Source organism: Monodelphis domestica, chromosome 7, assembly GCF_027887165.1.
Source record: "Monodelphis domestica isolate mMonDom1 chromosome 7, mMonDom1.pri, whole genome shotgun sequence".
Classification (NCBI taxonomy): domain Eukaryota; kingdom Metazoa; phylum Chordata; class Mammalia; order Didelphimorphia; family Didelphidae; genus Monodelphis; species Monodelphis domestica.
This window is the reverse complement of record NC_077233.1, coordinates 172,710,011-172,728,919: the sequence shown is the minus strand read 5'-3', so window position 1 is coordinate 172,728,919 and position 18,909 is coordinate 172,710,011. Positions and strand designations below refer to the sequence as shown.

Sequence of the window (18,909 nt, the reverse complement as noted above, 5' to 3'; positions counted from 1 at the left end):
TTTTATTATTTATTATCTTAAATTTAAGATGTGGAGAGCTCCATTCAGTTCAGCAAAACGGTTATTAAGCTCTGATAATGTGCCAGAAACATGAAAAATGCCTTTCCAGGTGTTTATAATCTAATTGAGGGGAAACGGGACATGTACCCAATAAGAGTGGCACAGAATAGAATGTGATAAGGACAAATGAGAGGTGTAGATAAAGTGCTGTAAGAAACATGTGGAGGCAAGAGCTGTATTTTTTAATGTGCTGTATGTACACTTTATAGGACATCAAGGCCTCTTGTATAATCAGTGTGTTCAGTAAATTTATAACCATTTTATAGGACTTGGAGCATAATTTTACTATCTTAAATGATTATAGAGGTTTATAGCTGTTAGATCTTTGCTTTTATGGCAGAGTTGGTCATATCTATTATTTACTGGATGTTGACTCATAGAATCTTAGAGAGAGACCTTAGAGCTCATCTAGTCCAACCTCCCACTGGCTGCAGAAATTCTTTGTACAACATCCATGACAGATGGTTATCCAGCCTCTCTTTTGGTCAGGAATGTAACCCCCAATTAGAATACTGCCTCTATGGGAAAATACAAGCTGTTTTATAGTGCAGGTTCCAGAAATGCATATGCAGCGAAAAACAGTCTATGCCAGGTTTTTACCAGCTAGTGTTGCTACTTGTGCAGAACAGACTTAAGAAAAAAACAACTTAACCCCTTCTCTGTCTACCAGAGAGGAGAAACCATTTCCTCAGTTTCCATGCTTGCGAATTATCACTCTCCTTTTGACATCTGAACATATACAATTTTTACTTTTGTCAATAAGCCTCACCAGAAGATCCATCCTGTCAATAATGGAGAGTCTCATGGAATGGAAATGATTCCATTAAGCATTTACCCGTTCAAGTCTTTTTTGTTTGTTTGTTTTAAATCTTTAACTTTCTGTCTTAGTAACCACTCTAAACCAGAAAGGCAAGGGCTATGCAAATTGGATTAAGTGATTTGGCCTGGGTCACACAGTGAGGAAGAATCTGAGAGGAGATTTGAACCCTGGTTCTCCTGACTCTCAGCCTCGTGCTCTATCCACTGTGCTGCCTAGCCCCCCTTACCCTTTGAAATCTGAAAAAGAATTTTGTTTCTTCTCATGAAGGAGAATCAGTAAATAAGGCATCATTTTTCATGGATGTCATTTACCTATACTGTATGCACCGCTCAATTTCATTGCCTTTAAAGCACTTATATGTGTGCCAGGTACTGAGCTGAGCATTGTCAACATATAAAAAGGCAAAAATACATTCTCCTCCCTCCAGAAGCTCACAATCTAATTGGGGCAGAAAACCTGCAAATAATTGTGTACATGCAAGTGTATGGACACAATTGTAAATGCAGGGTCACCTGAGACGAAAGTCACTGTCAATGGAAGGGGAGGAAAAACAAGAAAGTCCTTCTGAAGAAGGTGGCATCTAATCTCTCTTGAAGGAAGTCAGAAAAACAAGGAGTCAGAAGGGAAGAGGGAGAGCATTCCAGGTCTAGTGGACATCCACTGCAAATTCACAGAGTTGGACCATGGAATGTCAAGCATGTGGGGAAGAGTAGGTAAGCCAGTGTAGCTGGTTCATCGCATGCTTTGAAAAGAGTGAAATGTAAAAAGATTGGGAGGGTAGGAGGGAGCCAGAGGATTTTATCATTGATCTTGGAAGTAGTAGGGAATGACTAGAGTTTATTAAGTAGAAGGTGACATGGTCAGACACGTGTTTTTGTAAAATCATATCGGGAGCCAGATGGAAGAGGACGAATTGGTATGGGAAGAAGATTACATCAAGGGGGAAGTCAATTATTAGGCTAATGCAGTAGTCCAGGAGAGAGATGATGAGAGCCAGTAGGGGGCAAATGATTTTGTGAGGGGAGAGAAGGGGTCATGTAGGAGAGATGTCAGTTTTGTCTTTATAATAGGATTTGACAACAGTTTGAATGTGTTGTGAGTGAGCAGGTGAGGGTGACCTTGAGGTTGCAAGCCTCTGTGACTAGGAGGAAGGCGGGTGGTGCTTGTCTTTTTTTTTTTCAAAAGATCTTCAGTTTTCATTAATGTTCCAGTGATGGAAGCCACATTATTAATAATAATAATAGTGATAACTACTGGCATTTTTATAATGCTTTAAGACCAGAAGGCACTTTTTTTTTAAATCTATCATCTCATTTGTTTTTCCCTACAAATTTGTGAGTTAGTTGCTATTATTATCTCCATTGTGCATGTGAGGATCCTGAGGCTTAGAATGCTTAAGCAACTTACTCAGGGTCATTTAGCTAGTAAGTATCTGAGGCATCATTAAAACCCAGGTCTTCCTGATTCTAAGCTCAGCACTCAGTTTTCATAAATAGTTCTTGCAAAAACCTCATTAGTTAACCTTATAATGTAGATAATATTGAAGGTTCTGTCTTTTGTTAACATCTTCTTCAGTGTCTCTTTGGGGTGTCTGTGACTCCTGAAGGCAATACCAGTAGCTTTGACAGGTCCAACCAAGCTGGAAAAGTTCAACTTATGGACCTTTTGATGGACTATTAGGCTGAGAACAGACTAAATCCTGAAAGATTGTTCAGTGATGAATCTAATAAAAACAACGTGTATAGGACATCTAGGTGGTTCAGTGGATAGAGAGCCGGATCTAAAGAGGGGAGGTCCTTGGTTCAGATCTGGCCTCAGATACTTTTTGGTTGTAGTGTAGTTGGGTTACCCTGGACAAGTCACTTAACCCCATTGCTCAGGCCTTACCACTTTTTTTGCATTAGAACTAACAGTATTGATTCTTAGATGGGGAGGCAAGAGCTTAAAAAACAAACAAACAAAAAACCCAATTCAAATAACCATTTACTAAGATTTGACTATGCAAGTCATTTTATCTTTCTGAATCCTGGGTACTTCATCTTTAAATAGTCATAATTATAATATCCATCACACAGGGTTGTTGTGAGGATCAAATGGGATAATACATGTAAAACACTTTATACAGTAAAATGCCACATACATGCTATGTATTCTAATTATTTCTTTATTATTATTGTTGTTCTTATTTCTGTGATCTGCCTTGGAAGGCATAGTCAGTGAAAATTACAAGTTGTTTGAAGTATAAGTAGTCTGTACCCAAAGCATGGCAAGAGACCGACATTATAAGTAAATACTGTTCATGAAAGATGGCCTCTTCATGGCTTTCCCTGGTAGGATAGGAATAAGCTGGGGATCTTACAGGGTACAGGGAACTCTAAGATGAAGAAACTCCTACCAACCCTCCTTTGCAACTTACAGTTTAGTGAGATGCCTAAGGCAGTGGTTCTCAAAATGTGGTCTGGGGACCCTTGAGGGTCCTTGAGATTGTGCAAAATCAAAATTATTTTCATGCTAATGCCAAAATGTTTTAATTTTTAATGTGAAAAAATATTGATAGATATATTCCACATAAGCGAAAGCTCTTAAAAGAGGAAGTCCTTAATTTTTAAGAATGTAAAGAAGTTCTGAGACCAAAACATTTAAGAACTTTTGGCCTAGAGAGGTTAACTTGCTTTGGGTCGCGCAGCCAGTATGTGTCAAATTTGGGACTTCAAAACCAGGTCTTTCTGACTCTGAAGCCAGTTCTCTATGCCCTTCTTCATCCTGCTCTCAGAAATTCTTATGAAGGAAAATGCTGACTCCCTTGTAGGAAGAAAAAAATGAGAATTATTTTGCAAATGTATCATTTATACTTTCATTTCCCCCTAAAAACAATGGATATTTCCAAGCTTCTGATAACAAATTATAGATTTTCCAGGGAAGAAGATTATAATGTAGCTTCTTATAGGATGGCAGGTCTCTTCCATGAACACAGTTTTTATTTGTTTATTTCAGCTACAACATGCATATTCTTCATTTCTATCTCAGTCTATTGCTTTGACCTGGAAAGGAGGAGTCATCAGCTTTCAGTGTTTGTAGAGTTGTTCTCTACCAGCCTGATGAGCATGTGTGGGTCATCTCTCAGTGCCTTCATTGTAAGCAAACACTCAAGCATTGCATCATGTTGAAATAAACTGGGTGTATTATGTTTTAACAATGACCAATCATTGCAAAGATAAAACAACTCATTTTTGTGTGCTCCTGTCTCCTGTTTCTACATATGTGTAGCGAGGTACTATTTGCTTGAGTGTGATGTATAACTTAGGTTATCTTTTGTCTTTTTCTCCAAAAGTTGTACTAATTGATTGGATTAACTACCTGCTCTCTTCTTGAAAATTCCATAAATTGACCCTATAACCCCCAAATATGGTGCTTTGTAGTTCATCACATGGTTGGATTTTGATGATGCATTAGTGGGAATGCATTAATGAGTGCTGAAACTGAACTCACTAATGATGGAAATTTCTTGTTGACAGCGTACTGTAAGAACTCTGTGGATGGTCTCTGGTACTGCTTTGATGACAGTGATGTGCAGCAGTTGTCTGAGGATGAAGTCTGTAAGCAGACAGCATATATACTTTTTTACCAGAGGCGAACAGCTATACCATCATGGTCAGCCAACAGCTCTGTGGCAGGTGAGGACCAGCTCAGGTTTCTGAAAGATGTAGCCTTTGTGTTCTTTTTGTGTGTAAATTTCTTTTAGGAAAGAAGTTTGACTTTTGGTGTGATGTCCCCCCTCAGAAGATCTTTTCTTTATGTAATTTATGATCCAGTTGTGTTATTTCATCAATAATATTGTAATGATCTCAATATCACCATTAATTAAGAGATGAGGAAAAGACACACAAACTCTCCAAGAAGATGATAAGAATCTAGGATTGGGGAAGGATACCTTTATATCAGAGATATGAGGATAGGGATATGACAGAAGTTTATAAACCCATAAATGGATTAGATAAAGTAAACAATGAACAACTATAGCAAATCGAAAAATATTGGAATCAAAGGGACTGCCTTTGAAAGTTGAGAGAAACTGAGAACAGAAGAAAAACATTATTATTTGTTATAGTGCGAAATAAAATGAAAGAATTCATTATTGTAAGAAGAGTGATGTTGGATATTATAGAAATGTTAAATGAATATATAGGAGATGAAACCATGAGTTGAGAAAGGAAATCGGAATGTTTTAGAGGGACATCTTACTAACCTTTTTGAATAATAATAGTAAATACATCCTAGCTTGTTGGCAGTCAGAAATGGAATACTTGTTTGGATATACCAAGGGATTAACCTTGCTTAACATTTCTTATTCTCTTATGACCTTTGAAGCAAATCATGATTACTCAGGAGACTGCTTGGTAGATAACAGGTGTCTCTGCCCCAACACAGAAGAATATAAAATTAGACCCTAAAATTTTATCTAAATGGGATGGTTACTTCCTAAGCAATCGTTCACGTTAATTATGAGTTGAGAAAGTGAAGTTTTTTTCCCCTAGGATGACTGTAGTGTTACTCTTACCCTCATGGAATGCTTTTCCTGGAAGTCAAAGCCCTAATGTTTCTCAAGTATTTCTGCCCATTTAAGCACCGAAATACAGTGCCATGTGCAGATCAGCACTCTCCTGGATTGCATTTCTGACAAATAGATTGCTTGATTGAGAATAGTTTGAAAAATCAACTTGGAAAATCTAGGGAAGCAATGTAGTGCAATAGAAGAAATGATAACTTGGGAGTCAAAGTACCTGGGTTTGAATGCTAGTTTTTCTCCCAACTACCTGTGTGACCTTAGACAAGTATTATGCCTCTCTAGGCCTCAGGTTCCCCATCTATGAAATGGAAAACTTGGACTAGACAACCTCTATGGTCTCTTTCAAATGACATCTGTGATCCTATGAATTTTGGTCATCCTGCGGTAGTTTTACAGGTTATCAGTAAGTAGGGAAGGATCTCTGGGGTCATTTGTCATACCTTATACCTGAAACATGAATCCTTTCTTATCTTGTCCCCAAAGTAGTCATCTAGGCTTTATTTGAATACTCTCAATAATCTTTGGGTTGTCCTTACTGTTAGGAGGGACTTCCTAATACTTATTCTTACACTATGCCTATCCTTATAGTTAATTGGTGTCCATGTGATTTCCATGTGTTGATGCTTGTTATTCTCTCCTGTGTCAGAGAACAAGTCATAGTAGCATAGACTTAGGCTCTTGAGGTCATTTAGTCCAAACACCCTTCATTTCACAGTAGAAACTAAAGCCTAGAAAGATTGATGTGAGTGGACAAGCCAGGATTGGAGAGCAGGTGCTTTTATTCCAAGTGTAGTGCTCTGTGTACTATACCACACTGCCTGCCTTCTAACTCTCTTTACCACATAACAGCTTTTCAGTTCTTCAGGATAGCTGTCTTAGTGTCCTCTCTTATTCCTCCACAGGTTAAATATTCCTTCAAACTGATCCTCCTCTAACATAGTTTTAAATCCCCTCACTTTCACTATCCAGGTCTGACTTACCTCCCTTTGTGTATTACACTGTGTAATATACTATATTGTGTATTACAGTATAGGAATAAATAATTAAGTCTCCACATACTTTTGAACTAAAAAAAAAAAAAGGATCCCGTGTTGACAGCCTTGAAAATGAAAATCACTTATTTCGTAACAGCCAGAAATATTACCCTGGGACTATGTTCTATTCAGCTGACATCTTCTCTTAAATTTAAATTTTGCTTTATGAAGCATTAAGAACTGTACTTGCATTATTTATAGCTAAAATGATATAATATGTACGGGAATTGGTTCCCTCCTTAATTAGTCATAGTGTACTGTCTCACTTGTGATCAATCAGCAGGACTTACAGGGGGCCCTTTAACTTGTAATTGGCCATGTGAGTCTGCTCTGATCTTAATTCTCTGGATTCTCTGCAGGTTCCACAAGTTCTTCACTGTGTGAACACTGGGTAAGCCGGCTTCCAGGGAGTAAGCAAGCCAGCGTCACTTCTGCAGCTTCTTCTAGGCGAACATCTCTGGCTTCACTCTCTGAGTCAGTGGAGTTGACCGGAGAAAGAAGCGAAGATGATGGTATGTATAGAAAGAGATGGAGGACAGGAGGAAGTGGCTCCTGGAGCTGGTCTCCAGTGGGGCTTCCGAACCTGGGGCCCATGGGACACCTGAGGAGTCTGCGTGTAGATTTCAAGGGCTCCTTGATCTTGGAAAGGGAAAAAAAAGATGTATGTCTCATTATGATTGGTTCCCTTTGTAATCTCATGTATTTTATTTTATGCGTTTAAAAACATTATTCTCAGAAGGGATCCATAGACTTCACCTCCCTGCCAAAGTGGTCCAGTGGCCCTGAAAATGATTAGGAATCTCTAGTTTGTAGTTTCTCAAGTTTGAGAGCACTGAGCCTCTGCAGGAATGTTCAGTTGTTTTTTCAGTTGTGTCCGACTCTTTGTGACCTTTTGGGGGGGGTTTCTTGGCAAAGAGTGGTTTGCTGTTTCCTTCTCCATCCCATTTTACAGATGAGGAACTTGAGGCACACCAGGTTAAGTAACTTACCCAGGGTCACACAGTTAGTCAGTGTCTGAAGCCAGATTGGAACTTGAGAAGAGGAGTCTTCCTGACTCCGGGCCTGGCACTCTGTCCACTCTAGCTGCCCCTTCTTGGGCAAGTTGATGAAGAACAGAGTTCACAGACTCAGGAGTTGCAGAGCAGTTTGCTGACTGATAGTATTAAGCCCCAGGTTATACCTGTTAAATTTATTTGTGGTTGGACTCTGAAATATATTATTAGGTGGTCGCCAGGGATTTAATTTCTAAATCCCAAAATGAATTACTAAAATAAATGGAATTTATGGTAGTTTATTTACAATATTTACAGTAGAAGGATGATATTAAGGAATAAGAGAGAGAGAAAACTCGGACTCCTTCTGATACCGGTTAGAATTTCTAAGCCCCAGCCAGGGGAAGAGAGTCTCAAGAAGATGGGTCTTACCTGGAGGCGTCCCACCTCTGGAAAGGCGGGGTCACTAATTCAGCTTTTCACTCATCAAGGGTGACAGTCTAAAAGAAGTCTGGTTGTCTGTCTTCTGGTCACTCCTTGAGGGTCTGTCTTCCAGTCGCACCTCTGAGTCAGTGCCCGAATGAATGATCCAAATGTCTGAATCCGAATGATTGAATGATCCAAATCCCAAATGATCCGAATGTCTGAATGATTTCCTTCTGCCTTTTGGTCCTCTTTTTAAAGATCTTTTTCTCTTGTGTCACCTTCCCTAAATTTCACGTCTACCAATCATAGCAGATGCTTTCTCCAGGACTGCCCACTCTTTAGTTCTCACATTCTTTGGTTAGATTTTCTCCAGGACTGCCCACTCTTTAGTTCTTACCTTCTTTGGTTAGATTATGTCTTTTTGGATTACTTAACACCTTTTTTGGTAGTTACTTAACACGTTTTTGTGGTTAAAATGGGTAGATGTACTTAAAATACTGAGTTATTACCTTTTTGTAGATTAAAATCTAAAAATAGATTGTAGCTTACAATTCTAGCTTCACTATAAAGGAAGAGCTAAGTTTCTTCATTGTTACAATCAGGAGATTACAATTTTATCTTCACAATAAAGGAAGAGCTAAGTTTCTTCATTGTTACAATCAGGAGATAGCTAAATCCAGTCTTCACATACCAAAAGCATAAGGCATCCTGCTATTCACCTTGCTGGTCTCCATTCTTTCCTACTTTTGTGATTGAGTGTATCATCTAGAAAACTGGAGTCACTGCTCTTTGGTATTGTTAATAATACTTGCAAGACAAATGGTGAAATAAGTTAATAATAGTAATAACAGAACCAGCATGTCATAATGGATGGGACGCTGGACTGGAAGTCAGGAAGACCTGTTTGCAGTGTTGGCCTCAGATACTTATTGTGAGCATGTTATTTAACCTTTATGTGTCTCTGTTCCCATATCTTTAGAAATAATAAGGTTGGACATGATGACCCCTAAAGTTTATTCCAGTTCTCAACCTATGATCCTGTAAACTTATATTTATACAGAGCTGTGAGGTTTGCAAAATGTTTTTCACATGTTATTTCATTTAATCCTCATAGTAACCTTGTCGTGTAGATGCTATTATTATCCCCATTTTACAGATGAGAACACTGAGGCTAATAGAGGTTAAGCAGTTTCCCTTTGGTCACATACCTTAATCAAGTGTCTTGAGTTTTGATTTAAATCTTGATCTTTGGAACTTCCAACACTACGCCACACTGCTCACATGTCGGAGTTTGCTTATCATGGAAGGGATGGTTTGGGCAGACCCCACGGTTATAATATGAAAGTTTTTAAGTACTTTAGGGTTATAATACTAAAGAGTTATAATACTAAAAAGTTGGAAAGGCACTCATGGAAAAATGAACTCCTCCAATGAGCCTGTGTTCTTTTTTATTTCTTGACTGAGAAATCATTCAGGTTATCTTGGGGAGAGGCATGCCAGAATGTCGATCTCAGAGCAACCCGAAATTTGTAGCAGGAATCATCGCGAGCCCAGGGGCGGCAAACATGGGGAATATCTGGAGGTTGTTAGTTCAGATTCTGCTACAAGGAGGGTGGGAGGAGGAACAACATAGTCAGACCTGAGCTTTAAGGAAGATTATGTTTATAAATAAGTAAAGGATGCGCTGAATTGAAGGGGGCGTGGGACAGGGAAACCACCCAGCAGACACCAGATTGAAACGTCATCACTTGTGCTAGATTGTGTGCCAAGGAAACAGTTCAGATGTGCTCCCTGCTTCTTAGGAATTCACACATAAAAGACACTACAAATTCCATAGTGAATTCATTAATATTGGATGGGTGAAGGATCCTGTAAATGTTCATTCCCTGGCACTAGAATACTATGTAATACTAACACCATGGAGGGTGGGAAGAGGTAGGTGACTCAGTGGACTGAGAACCAGGCCTAGAACTAGAGACAAAAGGTTTGGGGCTCCAAAATCTGGCCTCAGGCACTTCCTAGCTGTGTGACCCTGGACAAGTCACTTAACCCCCATTGCCTAGCTCTTACCAATCTTCTGCCTTGGATCCAATATACACTGTTGATTCTAAGACAAAAGGTAAGGGTTATTTTTTAAAAAGGCACTCTAGGCAAAGAAACAGTATCAGTGCTGAATATGCATATATCAAATGGCATGGCCTCTAAATTCTTTTTTTGGAAAAAAATTTTCATTCCTATCTCTTATGTTTACATCACCTTTATATCCGAAGGCGTCCTTCCCCCTTTATCCGCTTTATCATCATAAGTCACCCGTCAGAACAAAATATAAAAAAAGGAAGAAATGAGGAGGAACATCAGTACCCCCATTTTAATTTCCTGAGGCTATATGTTTATTCTATGCTTGGCCCTCACTTTGCTTTCTTTGCTTTTCCCAGGTGGGTTCTCAACTCGACCATTTGTAAGGAGTGTCCAGCGCCAAAGCCTCTCGTCCAGGTCCTCTGTCACCAGCCCCCTGGCCGTCAATGAAAACTGCATCAGACCGTCTTGGTCCCTGTCTGCTAAGCTGCAGATGCGTTCTAACTCCCCGTCCCGTTTTTGCGGTGACTCTCCTGTGCATACCTCTGCCTCTACCTTGGAGAAGATAGGGGAGGCAGCAGATGATAAAGTCTCTATCTCTTGCTTTGGTAGCTTAAGGAACCTTTCTAGTAGCTACATGGAACCAAGCGAGAGCCACAGCAGGCGCGAGCACAGGGCTGTGGGGAGAGCCCCTCTGGCTGTCATGGAAAGTGTATTCAGAGATGAGTCAGTTCCCAGGAAAGTGGCTCCCAGTCTCTCGGATGCCCAGAGCAAAGCCTCAGCACCAGGGGACCGAGTGCATCCCGTCTCAGATCCCTTCGATAACAATAATCAGATTGCCTACGTGGATCAGAGTGATTCTGTGGACAGCTCCCCCATCAAAGAGGCAAAGCCCCCCAGTGGCTCCGGCTCACTTGCAGAAAAGCCAGACAGCACAACTAAGAAGTCCCCTAGCGCCAAAGGGGTTTCTGAGCCAGATAAAAGCCTGAGGAAAGGGAGGACAGTCTTGGCTCGCCAAGAGTCATCTCTTTCAAACACTTCACCCACTTCTCCCGTTCCCTTAAAAAGCTCTGTAAAGACTTCCCGCTCTAGAAGCAAAGCAGAATCTTCCCAAGTCAGTAGGCGACATGCGTCCCCTGTTCCTGGTCAGTCAAAAAAGGAGTCGTCTACCAAATCCCAGGACACCGTGACTGTTCAGCAGAAACAAAAGTTAGCTTCCTCCTCTGCTTCTATTTCTTCCTCTACCGCTGCCAAAAAAACCCCTTCGGGCTCTGCCCCCAGGGGTCCCTCCTCTGCTGGGAAGAGTAGGACTTCAGACCGAAGCCTGAGCCGGGAAGGCTCCAAAATAAGCCTTGGTTCGGAGAGAGCCAGTGTCACTTCCACTTCCAAACCAAACTCCCCTCGAGTGGGCCAGTCTAAAGGAGGGGAGAGCAGGATGGATGGGAAGCATGTTAGGAGTTCCTCCATGGCGAGCCTGCGGTCTCCCAACCCAGGCATGAAGTCAGGTTTGAAGAGAGACAGCAAGTCAGAAGACAAAGGGCTGTCCTTCTTCAAATCAGCTCTGAGGCAGAAGGAGACCCGGAGATCAACTGATCTTGGGAAAACCACATTGCTCACCAAGAAATCAGGCGGAGGCTCCACCAAGGCGTCCGGCAAGAACACAGTGGACGAGAAGTCCGAGAAGGGCGGCCAGCCACTGCCCTCCCAGCAGCCAAATGCAAATACTGTTTCAAAAGAGCAGCCCGCTTCCAAGGATTCCACTTCTGTAAAACATTCCCTACTTTCTACCCGCAGATCCAAGTCTTCCCAGCTAGATTCTGGAAATCCCTTGTCTCCTAGTAGCAAGCAGTCTGCTGAAAAATCTTTAAAAAAGTTACCTTCTAGCATGCACACCTCTGCACGGCCTTCTCAAAAACCTCAGTGAGATTTCTGCAAACCAGGTGTTTTATCTGTAAAGACACTTATTTATTCAGAACTGAGAACTCTATTTTCGTTCCCTTTCCCCAACATCCCCCCATCCCCTGCCCCTGCTTTTGTTTTGTAAGTTTTGGTTCATGTGCCTAATGCGTGTGTGAGGAGAACTTAAACTGCAGTGTGTTGAAGTGTCTCCTTATTCTGCCATCAAACCAAATAATAGCCATAGGCAAAGAAAGCAGTGATACCAAGTTAACTGGAATAATTGTAAAACCGAATCCTGGACTGCCTCTTAGCACTTGTGCATATTTCTTTCTAGTGAAATGCCACAACTTTTTGTCAAACACTAGGGTTTGTAAACCTGTGAACCAGTTATGCTGTAAGTAGTATATGCTCTGTAGAACTGTGAAATAATATTATTTGGGATTTTTTTGCCTGAGCAGGAGTTCTCCTTATTGATTTCTGGATTGTTGTCTGGTATAGTAAGAAGTAGAAGCTGCGCTGAAACTGAGAACACTGTTGCTGCTTCTGCTCTTGCCCCAGGCTTCAATCTTTTTTAAAGGGCAATATTTTCACACTAATGTTGTTTCTCAGGTATATACTCAGCTAGTATAAGAGGGATGAGCATTAGTGAATGAACTGAATATAAAGGTAACCTTTCATGTGTGAATGTATGTCATTTTTCTCTTAGTATCATGGATGTCAGCTTTTTGAGATGTAAAGAATCTTGTTACTCTCATCTAGGTAAGATGTGTGCATACCTTAGCTGGCTATCCCTTAACTCTTGGACGTTGCGCTAAGAGGTGGTGAATCGGATAGCAAGATGCTAGTCACTGTCCATTCTTTTCCCCGTCCTCCATTGGAGTTCTGAAATATAACTCATCAGCATCTTCTAAGTTGTACCCTGGTAATTTTTTTGAAAACTGGAAACATGTACCTGGTGGTGTGAATGGTGCCTGGGTGATGCATAGATGTACCACTCTCCCTCTTGGCTTCCACTCCTTGTCTGTAAACAGAAGAATCAAATCTTGCCTTCTGGAAGTGTGCTTCTGTTTCTGTGTGTCTCAGCCCAATGCCAAAAGTCAGCAATGCAGTATCAAGGCTCAGTGTAACAAAATATTAAATGCTTGTTTTTAATATCTCTTTGTAAGGCTTGAATGTAACCGTGTTCTCTAGCAAACAATTCCTTTCCCTCCGAGTTACAGGTTTCATCTCCCTTAATCCCCTCCCCAAATCCGAAGTCAAAGCTTAAAGCGCATTCCACAAGGCATCAAGTTACCTTTCTTATTTCAAAAATGAAAACATCTCCCACCCTGCTCAATTTACAATGCACACAAAGACTGCTTTTATTTTCTTAAATTTTAAGACCTACTCTGGCTTTGTGCATCTCTTTCCTTCTTGATGAGAGCTGTGTAATCTGGGTTCTCTGTGAAGCAGATTGTGTCATTTTGCCATAATACAGGGTGGGATGTACTGTGATCCATGTTCATACAGTCTCTGGTTTGCATGTTTTCCAACATTAATGTTTTTCCAACACATAAATTCACCCAACTCTACACCAACTGTTAGTATCCTGGTTAATAACTACAACAAATAGTTTATCCATCCTGTAATATTCATTGCTTAACTTTTCTTTTGGGGGTTGGGGATGGATGATGGGAATTCTGGTATCAGATCACTTGTCTTACATAATTGCTCATTTGAGCATCAAGGTGACCAATAGGCCTAGAACCCATTCATGTAAGGGTAGTCAAAAGATCTAAACCCTTGCAATATTTAAGATTAGGATTCTTTTATATTCAGCCTTGTGAATATTTCTGTAATGCTCACTGTAATTTATTTGCCATGATCTTCTTGGCCACAGCCCTCTGCCTGGTCATCCCAGTTTTGTTTTGTTTTGTTTTTCTCTGTGTAATATAGGTATTTATCCCATGCCAAAGCAGTATTGCTCTCTGGTTTTCCTATTATTTGGCTTCTGTTCAAACTCCCTTTTGATATTGTTATTACTTTGACTGGTATGTTGAGTTTTGTGTAGTTACCTTTCCACAGAATAATATTTTAAACCCAGTGTGACTCCTCTCTAGTCTAGATTCTCTACAATGAAAAAGGGCATAAGATGTGAACAGTATCAATCACAGTTGAATGCTTTTTCATGAAGCTCTTCTTTCCTTTGAATATAGGGCAGAGTTGAATTGGAAGGGCCACTTCACCAAAATTTATAAAGCAGCTTTAGGATAGTTACAAGAATTTCTTTTGGAGAGGATTTATTTTGGCAATTACCAAGGTAGTAGTTTAAACTCTAGAGAAATTTGCTTCTTTTCCAGACAGACACTTAAATTCTAAAATTTAGGTTGGTTTTCTATAGGAGTAAAAAAAGAAAACCCATCCTTTAAATCCCAAGAGATAATTGCTTTGAGCTCAAATATAATTTTTCATTAGGTTTTAACATTACTTAGCTAGTAGAACAGATTCTCCTTTCTGGTCAGATAAGAATGCAGACCCATGCTTTTAGGAGAGACTGGCATTTTCTTGAACTATTGATGCTATTCTATTTCCTTTAGTTTTCATGTTTGATAAAACAAGGAAAATCTGATAAAATAGCAATGATTTCATTATCTTAGATTACTATATTCTTTAAGGACACCAGACAGTGAACATGGAAAAAGAACAAAGAATCATTGCACCCAAGGAGTTTTGCCAGAATGGTTCAAGGAACAATTTTAATAAGTTGGTTTAAAAAAAAAAAGAATTTAGGGTTTTTTTTTTTAACATAGGCAGATTTTTTTCCTTTGTGTTGCTATTTGGAATAAGGTAGTTGCTTGTTTATTTAGGTGAACAATTATCTGTAGATCATCATGGTCTTGTGTTTATGAAAGCTCTTTAGAGAGGTATGGTTAGAAGGAATTATTCCCTGGTGAGCACAAAAGATCACTAACAAATCCTGAAACTGGAGCAAATCCATAGTACTTTATTATTAATGTCTTTGGCATTGTTCACTTTGAGATAGTATTGGGATTATACAGGTTCTCCCACCCTCCCAACCTCCCTTTTGATAAGGAGACATGATGGTAAATAAACATTTTCTTCTGTTGTCTTTAACTCCCAGGAGCCCTTACTGCATACCCTTTTCCTAGTCCTTAAAGCAACCCTGTGCCAAGTTGATAACAATTTTTGCTGGATACTTAAAAATGAATGTTAGAGTATATTTGTGGTTTGGTGAATGTTTGTAATCATTTGAAAGGCTGCCTTGAAATTTCTTATTCAATACATAAAATAAATTGAAAAGGATATTTGTGTAAAAACTTTTGTAAGTTCACTTCTCAAGTTAGCTTTACTTTAATTAGCTCAGGGGCACCTAGAGTGCAGCCCATGGACCAAAAGAAGTCCATGCAGCCCTAACTGGGGCCACCCTCCCTAACATGGAAATCTATTTTACAGATCTTGCTGAATTAGCATGTTCTAGGAAGGGTAGTCCTTGTGACCAATTCTCTTTTATAGAGAGTAGTTGTAACCAATTTCATTTTATGGAAAGTAGATGTAGTCCTCATTTACCCATCAATCCACTATATGTCTTTCCATTGGTTTAACTCTTCTGCAGCCCAGCAATGAAGCTATTTAACTAGGTTCCTAACACTAGAATTTGGTCCTTCCATGTTTGAGGTGAATATGTGACTTTTTTGAAAAGAGAAGAAAACAAAACCCCACTTTTCTTCAAAATAGTTTCCAAGAAAAAAGATGTAGTAAAAGATTGCAATGAAACAGCTGGCTGCAGCTTTTAATGGAAAGTGGAGCCCAGGGGAATGAGATCTTTTTTATTTTTTTTAAGTGGGGAAACCATGGATTTAAATTGTGGGTTTTCATTTGGTCTGTATATTTCATTGTGATGTATTGCCTTTTTAGATCATTGAGCAATTAAGTTCTTTTTTGGGGGGGTGGGTAGGGAAGGGGTCTAATATAAAAGTTATTGTAGTTTTGTGATAGAAGAGAATCAATATTTCTGAGCTGGATTTTAAGATACTATTTAGTAGGATGCAAATCATAAGCACATTTTCAATGGGAAATCCCCCCCCCCAACCCAACAACAACCCCTTCTATATTATGTAAGGCACTTTGAACTTTGCCTTACTGATGGAGTGGAGAAATATACATTTTAATGACAAACTGGTGCCTATATCTTTCTAAACATGATGTATATGTGTCACTCGGCAAGGTTTTTGTCCCTTTTTGTTCACAAATGATTTGTTATAGCTAAATCAGCCCATATGCTTTAGATGGAAACCTGACACTTTGATTACAAGACTACATCTAAGCTGCCTCCCCCATCCTCCTTCATTCCCTCCTCACCCCTTCCATTTCCTTTTGTTCAGCTCCCAAAATGCAGAACTCTTGGCTCTCCACAGCTGTAATTTGAGCATGACCCGCCATTTTCCCCTCTAAGTAACAAGAACAATTCTGCATGGCCTTTATCTAGTGCTGCATCCTGAATGCATGCTCTCATTAACTATGCAAGCAACTGATACCGACCATAGATGGCACTAACTGCTTAAAATGAAGCTATTAGGTAATGGAGCTCTATTTTTGAATTTGTTGTTTTGTTTCCTCTATGATCTGAGTATCTATACACTCAGGAGCACGTATATGATTTCTTCTTGCTTTATTTTGCACATCCTTAACTCTTTTCTTTGCAGAACTTCTGGATTATTGACAAGATTGATGTATAAAATTCCTAAGTATTTTTCAAATAGGAAAGATATTGGATATATTAAAATGACAACATGCTGGTTTATGTATTATATTGTGGTGTCTGGGTAATCTACTAATGTGTCATCTTCTCTAAGTAACCTGCCATTTTCTATAGGATTTTAATGATTTATATCTTCTATATGACATCATGGTCTCAAGAAGAGACAAAAGCTTCTAGCAGCATTGACAATTAAAAAATTAAACCATGCTTTTGTAGAACTTTAGTGCTATTTGAAGTTGATATTTCCAGCCGGTAGACCCAATAGGACTAGTACCATGGTGTTTATGGCAGTACTGTGCAGTTGAGTTAGGATCTAGAGCTATCTCCCATTCAGTTCATCCATCTGGTATAGAAGACTAAAGCTTCAAACCTCTCAAATAAGAGACCTGATAAGGAAGAACCTGAAGTCCTAAAGGGGACAGAGCAATGGGATGCAGATTTAAGTCATAAGGCACTTGTGCAAATGGGGCCTTGGTTTGCTAGAGCAGCCAGCACACTGGAGGGCTTGGTGTTCTTAGTAACCCTCTGTCCTTGTCTGTAGATAGCAAGTGGAGGATTCTCTTGGTGAGGTTATGGATTTCTCATGGAATAATAAAGTGATAGAAAGTTAAGACAAATGGTCTCTGAAAAGCTTATCAATAGATAGAAGAGAGTGCCTCTTAACACCAAAGTCCTTTACATAGTGAGCAATTAAAATAGCAATTACCAGGCTGCCTGAAGGTTGCTCTTAAACCCTTTCTCTCTTGCGATCCTTTGAAGGATAACAGTTTCAGGAATTCTTTAAAACAATATGAAGAGTTGTGTTCCAAAGTGACATTTGATATCATTTTCCCCTTGTAATATTTTTTAACACTTCTTGTGAAATTTGCCAACTGACCCTAAATAATTTGGCTGTACATGCAGAGGCAACTGAAATTTAGTTTTAATCTTTGGTGAGCCAAAAGTACTGTGGATACCTCATTAAAAAAAAAAAAGCCAACTGTTAAACTTAGCTGTTTATCCTGTGGAACATTATTTTGCAAACATTTGGAAGTCAGGATAATATAATCTTTGAGCTTGATGTGGCAGAAGCCAGTAGCACCCAAATACATCAGTTTAAAATACACCCAAAATAATAGTGGAAGTGGATAATTAAGCTGAACTCCACCCTTGAGAAGTTTGAGCAGTGAATCCTCTAGGTCTGTGCTGGCGAACCTATGGTACGTGTGCCAGAGGTGGCTGATCCCCTCCCCCTATCCACATGCTCCGGAGGACATTTCTCTCATCACCTGACCCTCTGCCCAGCAGCCCAATAGGAGAGCTTCCTCCCTCCCCTGTCTGGGGTAAGGGGGTGATTCACATGTGGCATGAGGGACACCGTTTGGGCACACAGTCTCTAAAAGATTCGCCATCACTGCTCTAGGTGTTCATGAAAAAGCAGCATAAAATTGTCCTAGGTGCTATCTTGAAGGCTTTGGTGTCATTACACCAAAGAGAAAATGGTGGTAGTATTTTTTGAAGATAAAGTCCTCTTGTGGCCTTTCAAGTGCACCATACAGGTTTGCTCACCAACTGTGCCTCACCATTGGTTAAAATTGAATTCGGATCTCATTGCAAATATAGTTTCTTAACTGAAGTCATGCTTCAGTTTTTACACTGGAATTTCTACAGTTCTTCTCAAAGCCGCATGCCATTGTCACTGTACACAAAAACATTTTGGTATAGTTCACACCTTTGATATTGGCTTCTGTATAAATACTTTGGGGTTGTACAGTAAGTAATCTGGAAAGCAGAACGTCTTTATCTGAGACTGGAGGAAACATAATTGTGCCGTAAATTTTAAATTATTTGAAGACAAGTGCATGAGACTGTGTCATTGCCTCCTGTTATTTATTTGTATGTTTTATTATTCAAGGTGGATGCACTTTTAATATGCAGAATTTATATTTTTATGTTAAAACATTTCCTTTCTGAAAGAACAGTTTGAATATTACAGTATGTAGTTGGAATTAAGAGAAAAGTGGAAAATGTAATAAAATACATTAAATTTATTACATGATGTCCTGGTCAAATCCTTTCCCTCTTTCCTCAGTGATGAACAGATCTCTGTTTTTGTGTTGACTTAAGAATCTTCCATTTTGTAAGATGAAAACAAACTGTCAAATCTTTTTTTTTCTTTTCCTCTCACCTTCCTTTTTCCATCTCTCCTTTGACTTTCTTTTAAATTTCCCCTACTTAACCTTCCCCTCCCCCTCCATCTTCATTCTCCCTTCCCATCTTCTTCCCCTTTTTTCTAT

The 18,909-nt window shown here is 39.5% G+C and overlaps 1 protein-coding gene across 1 annotated transcript in view; it reads left to right on the top strand.

The window, feature by feature from the left end:
- The window catches only part of USP31 (ubiquitin specific peptidase 31), a 155,228-nt gene extending 136,565 nt beyond the window's left edge, over positions 1 to 18,663 (top strand). Inside the window, exons 14-16 of the mRNA XM_001377847.4 lie at positions 4,396 to 4,554; positions 6,841 to 6,993; positions 10,335 to 18,663. Of these exons, the coding sequence (XP_001377884.2) occupies positions 4,396 to 4,554; positions 6,841 to 6,993; positions 10,335 to 11,899 (1,877 nt within the window). The 3' untranslated portion in view covers positions 11,900 to 18,663. The remainder of the gene's footprint in view (positions 1 to 4,395; positions 4,555 to 6,840; positions 6,994 to 10,334) is intronic.
- The last annotated feature ends 246 nt before the right edge of the window (positions 18,664 to 18,909 follow it).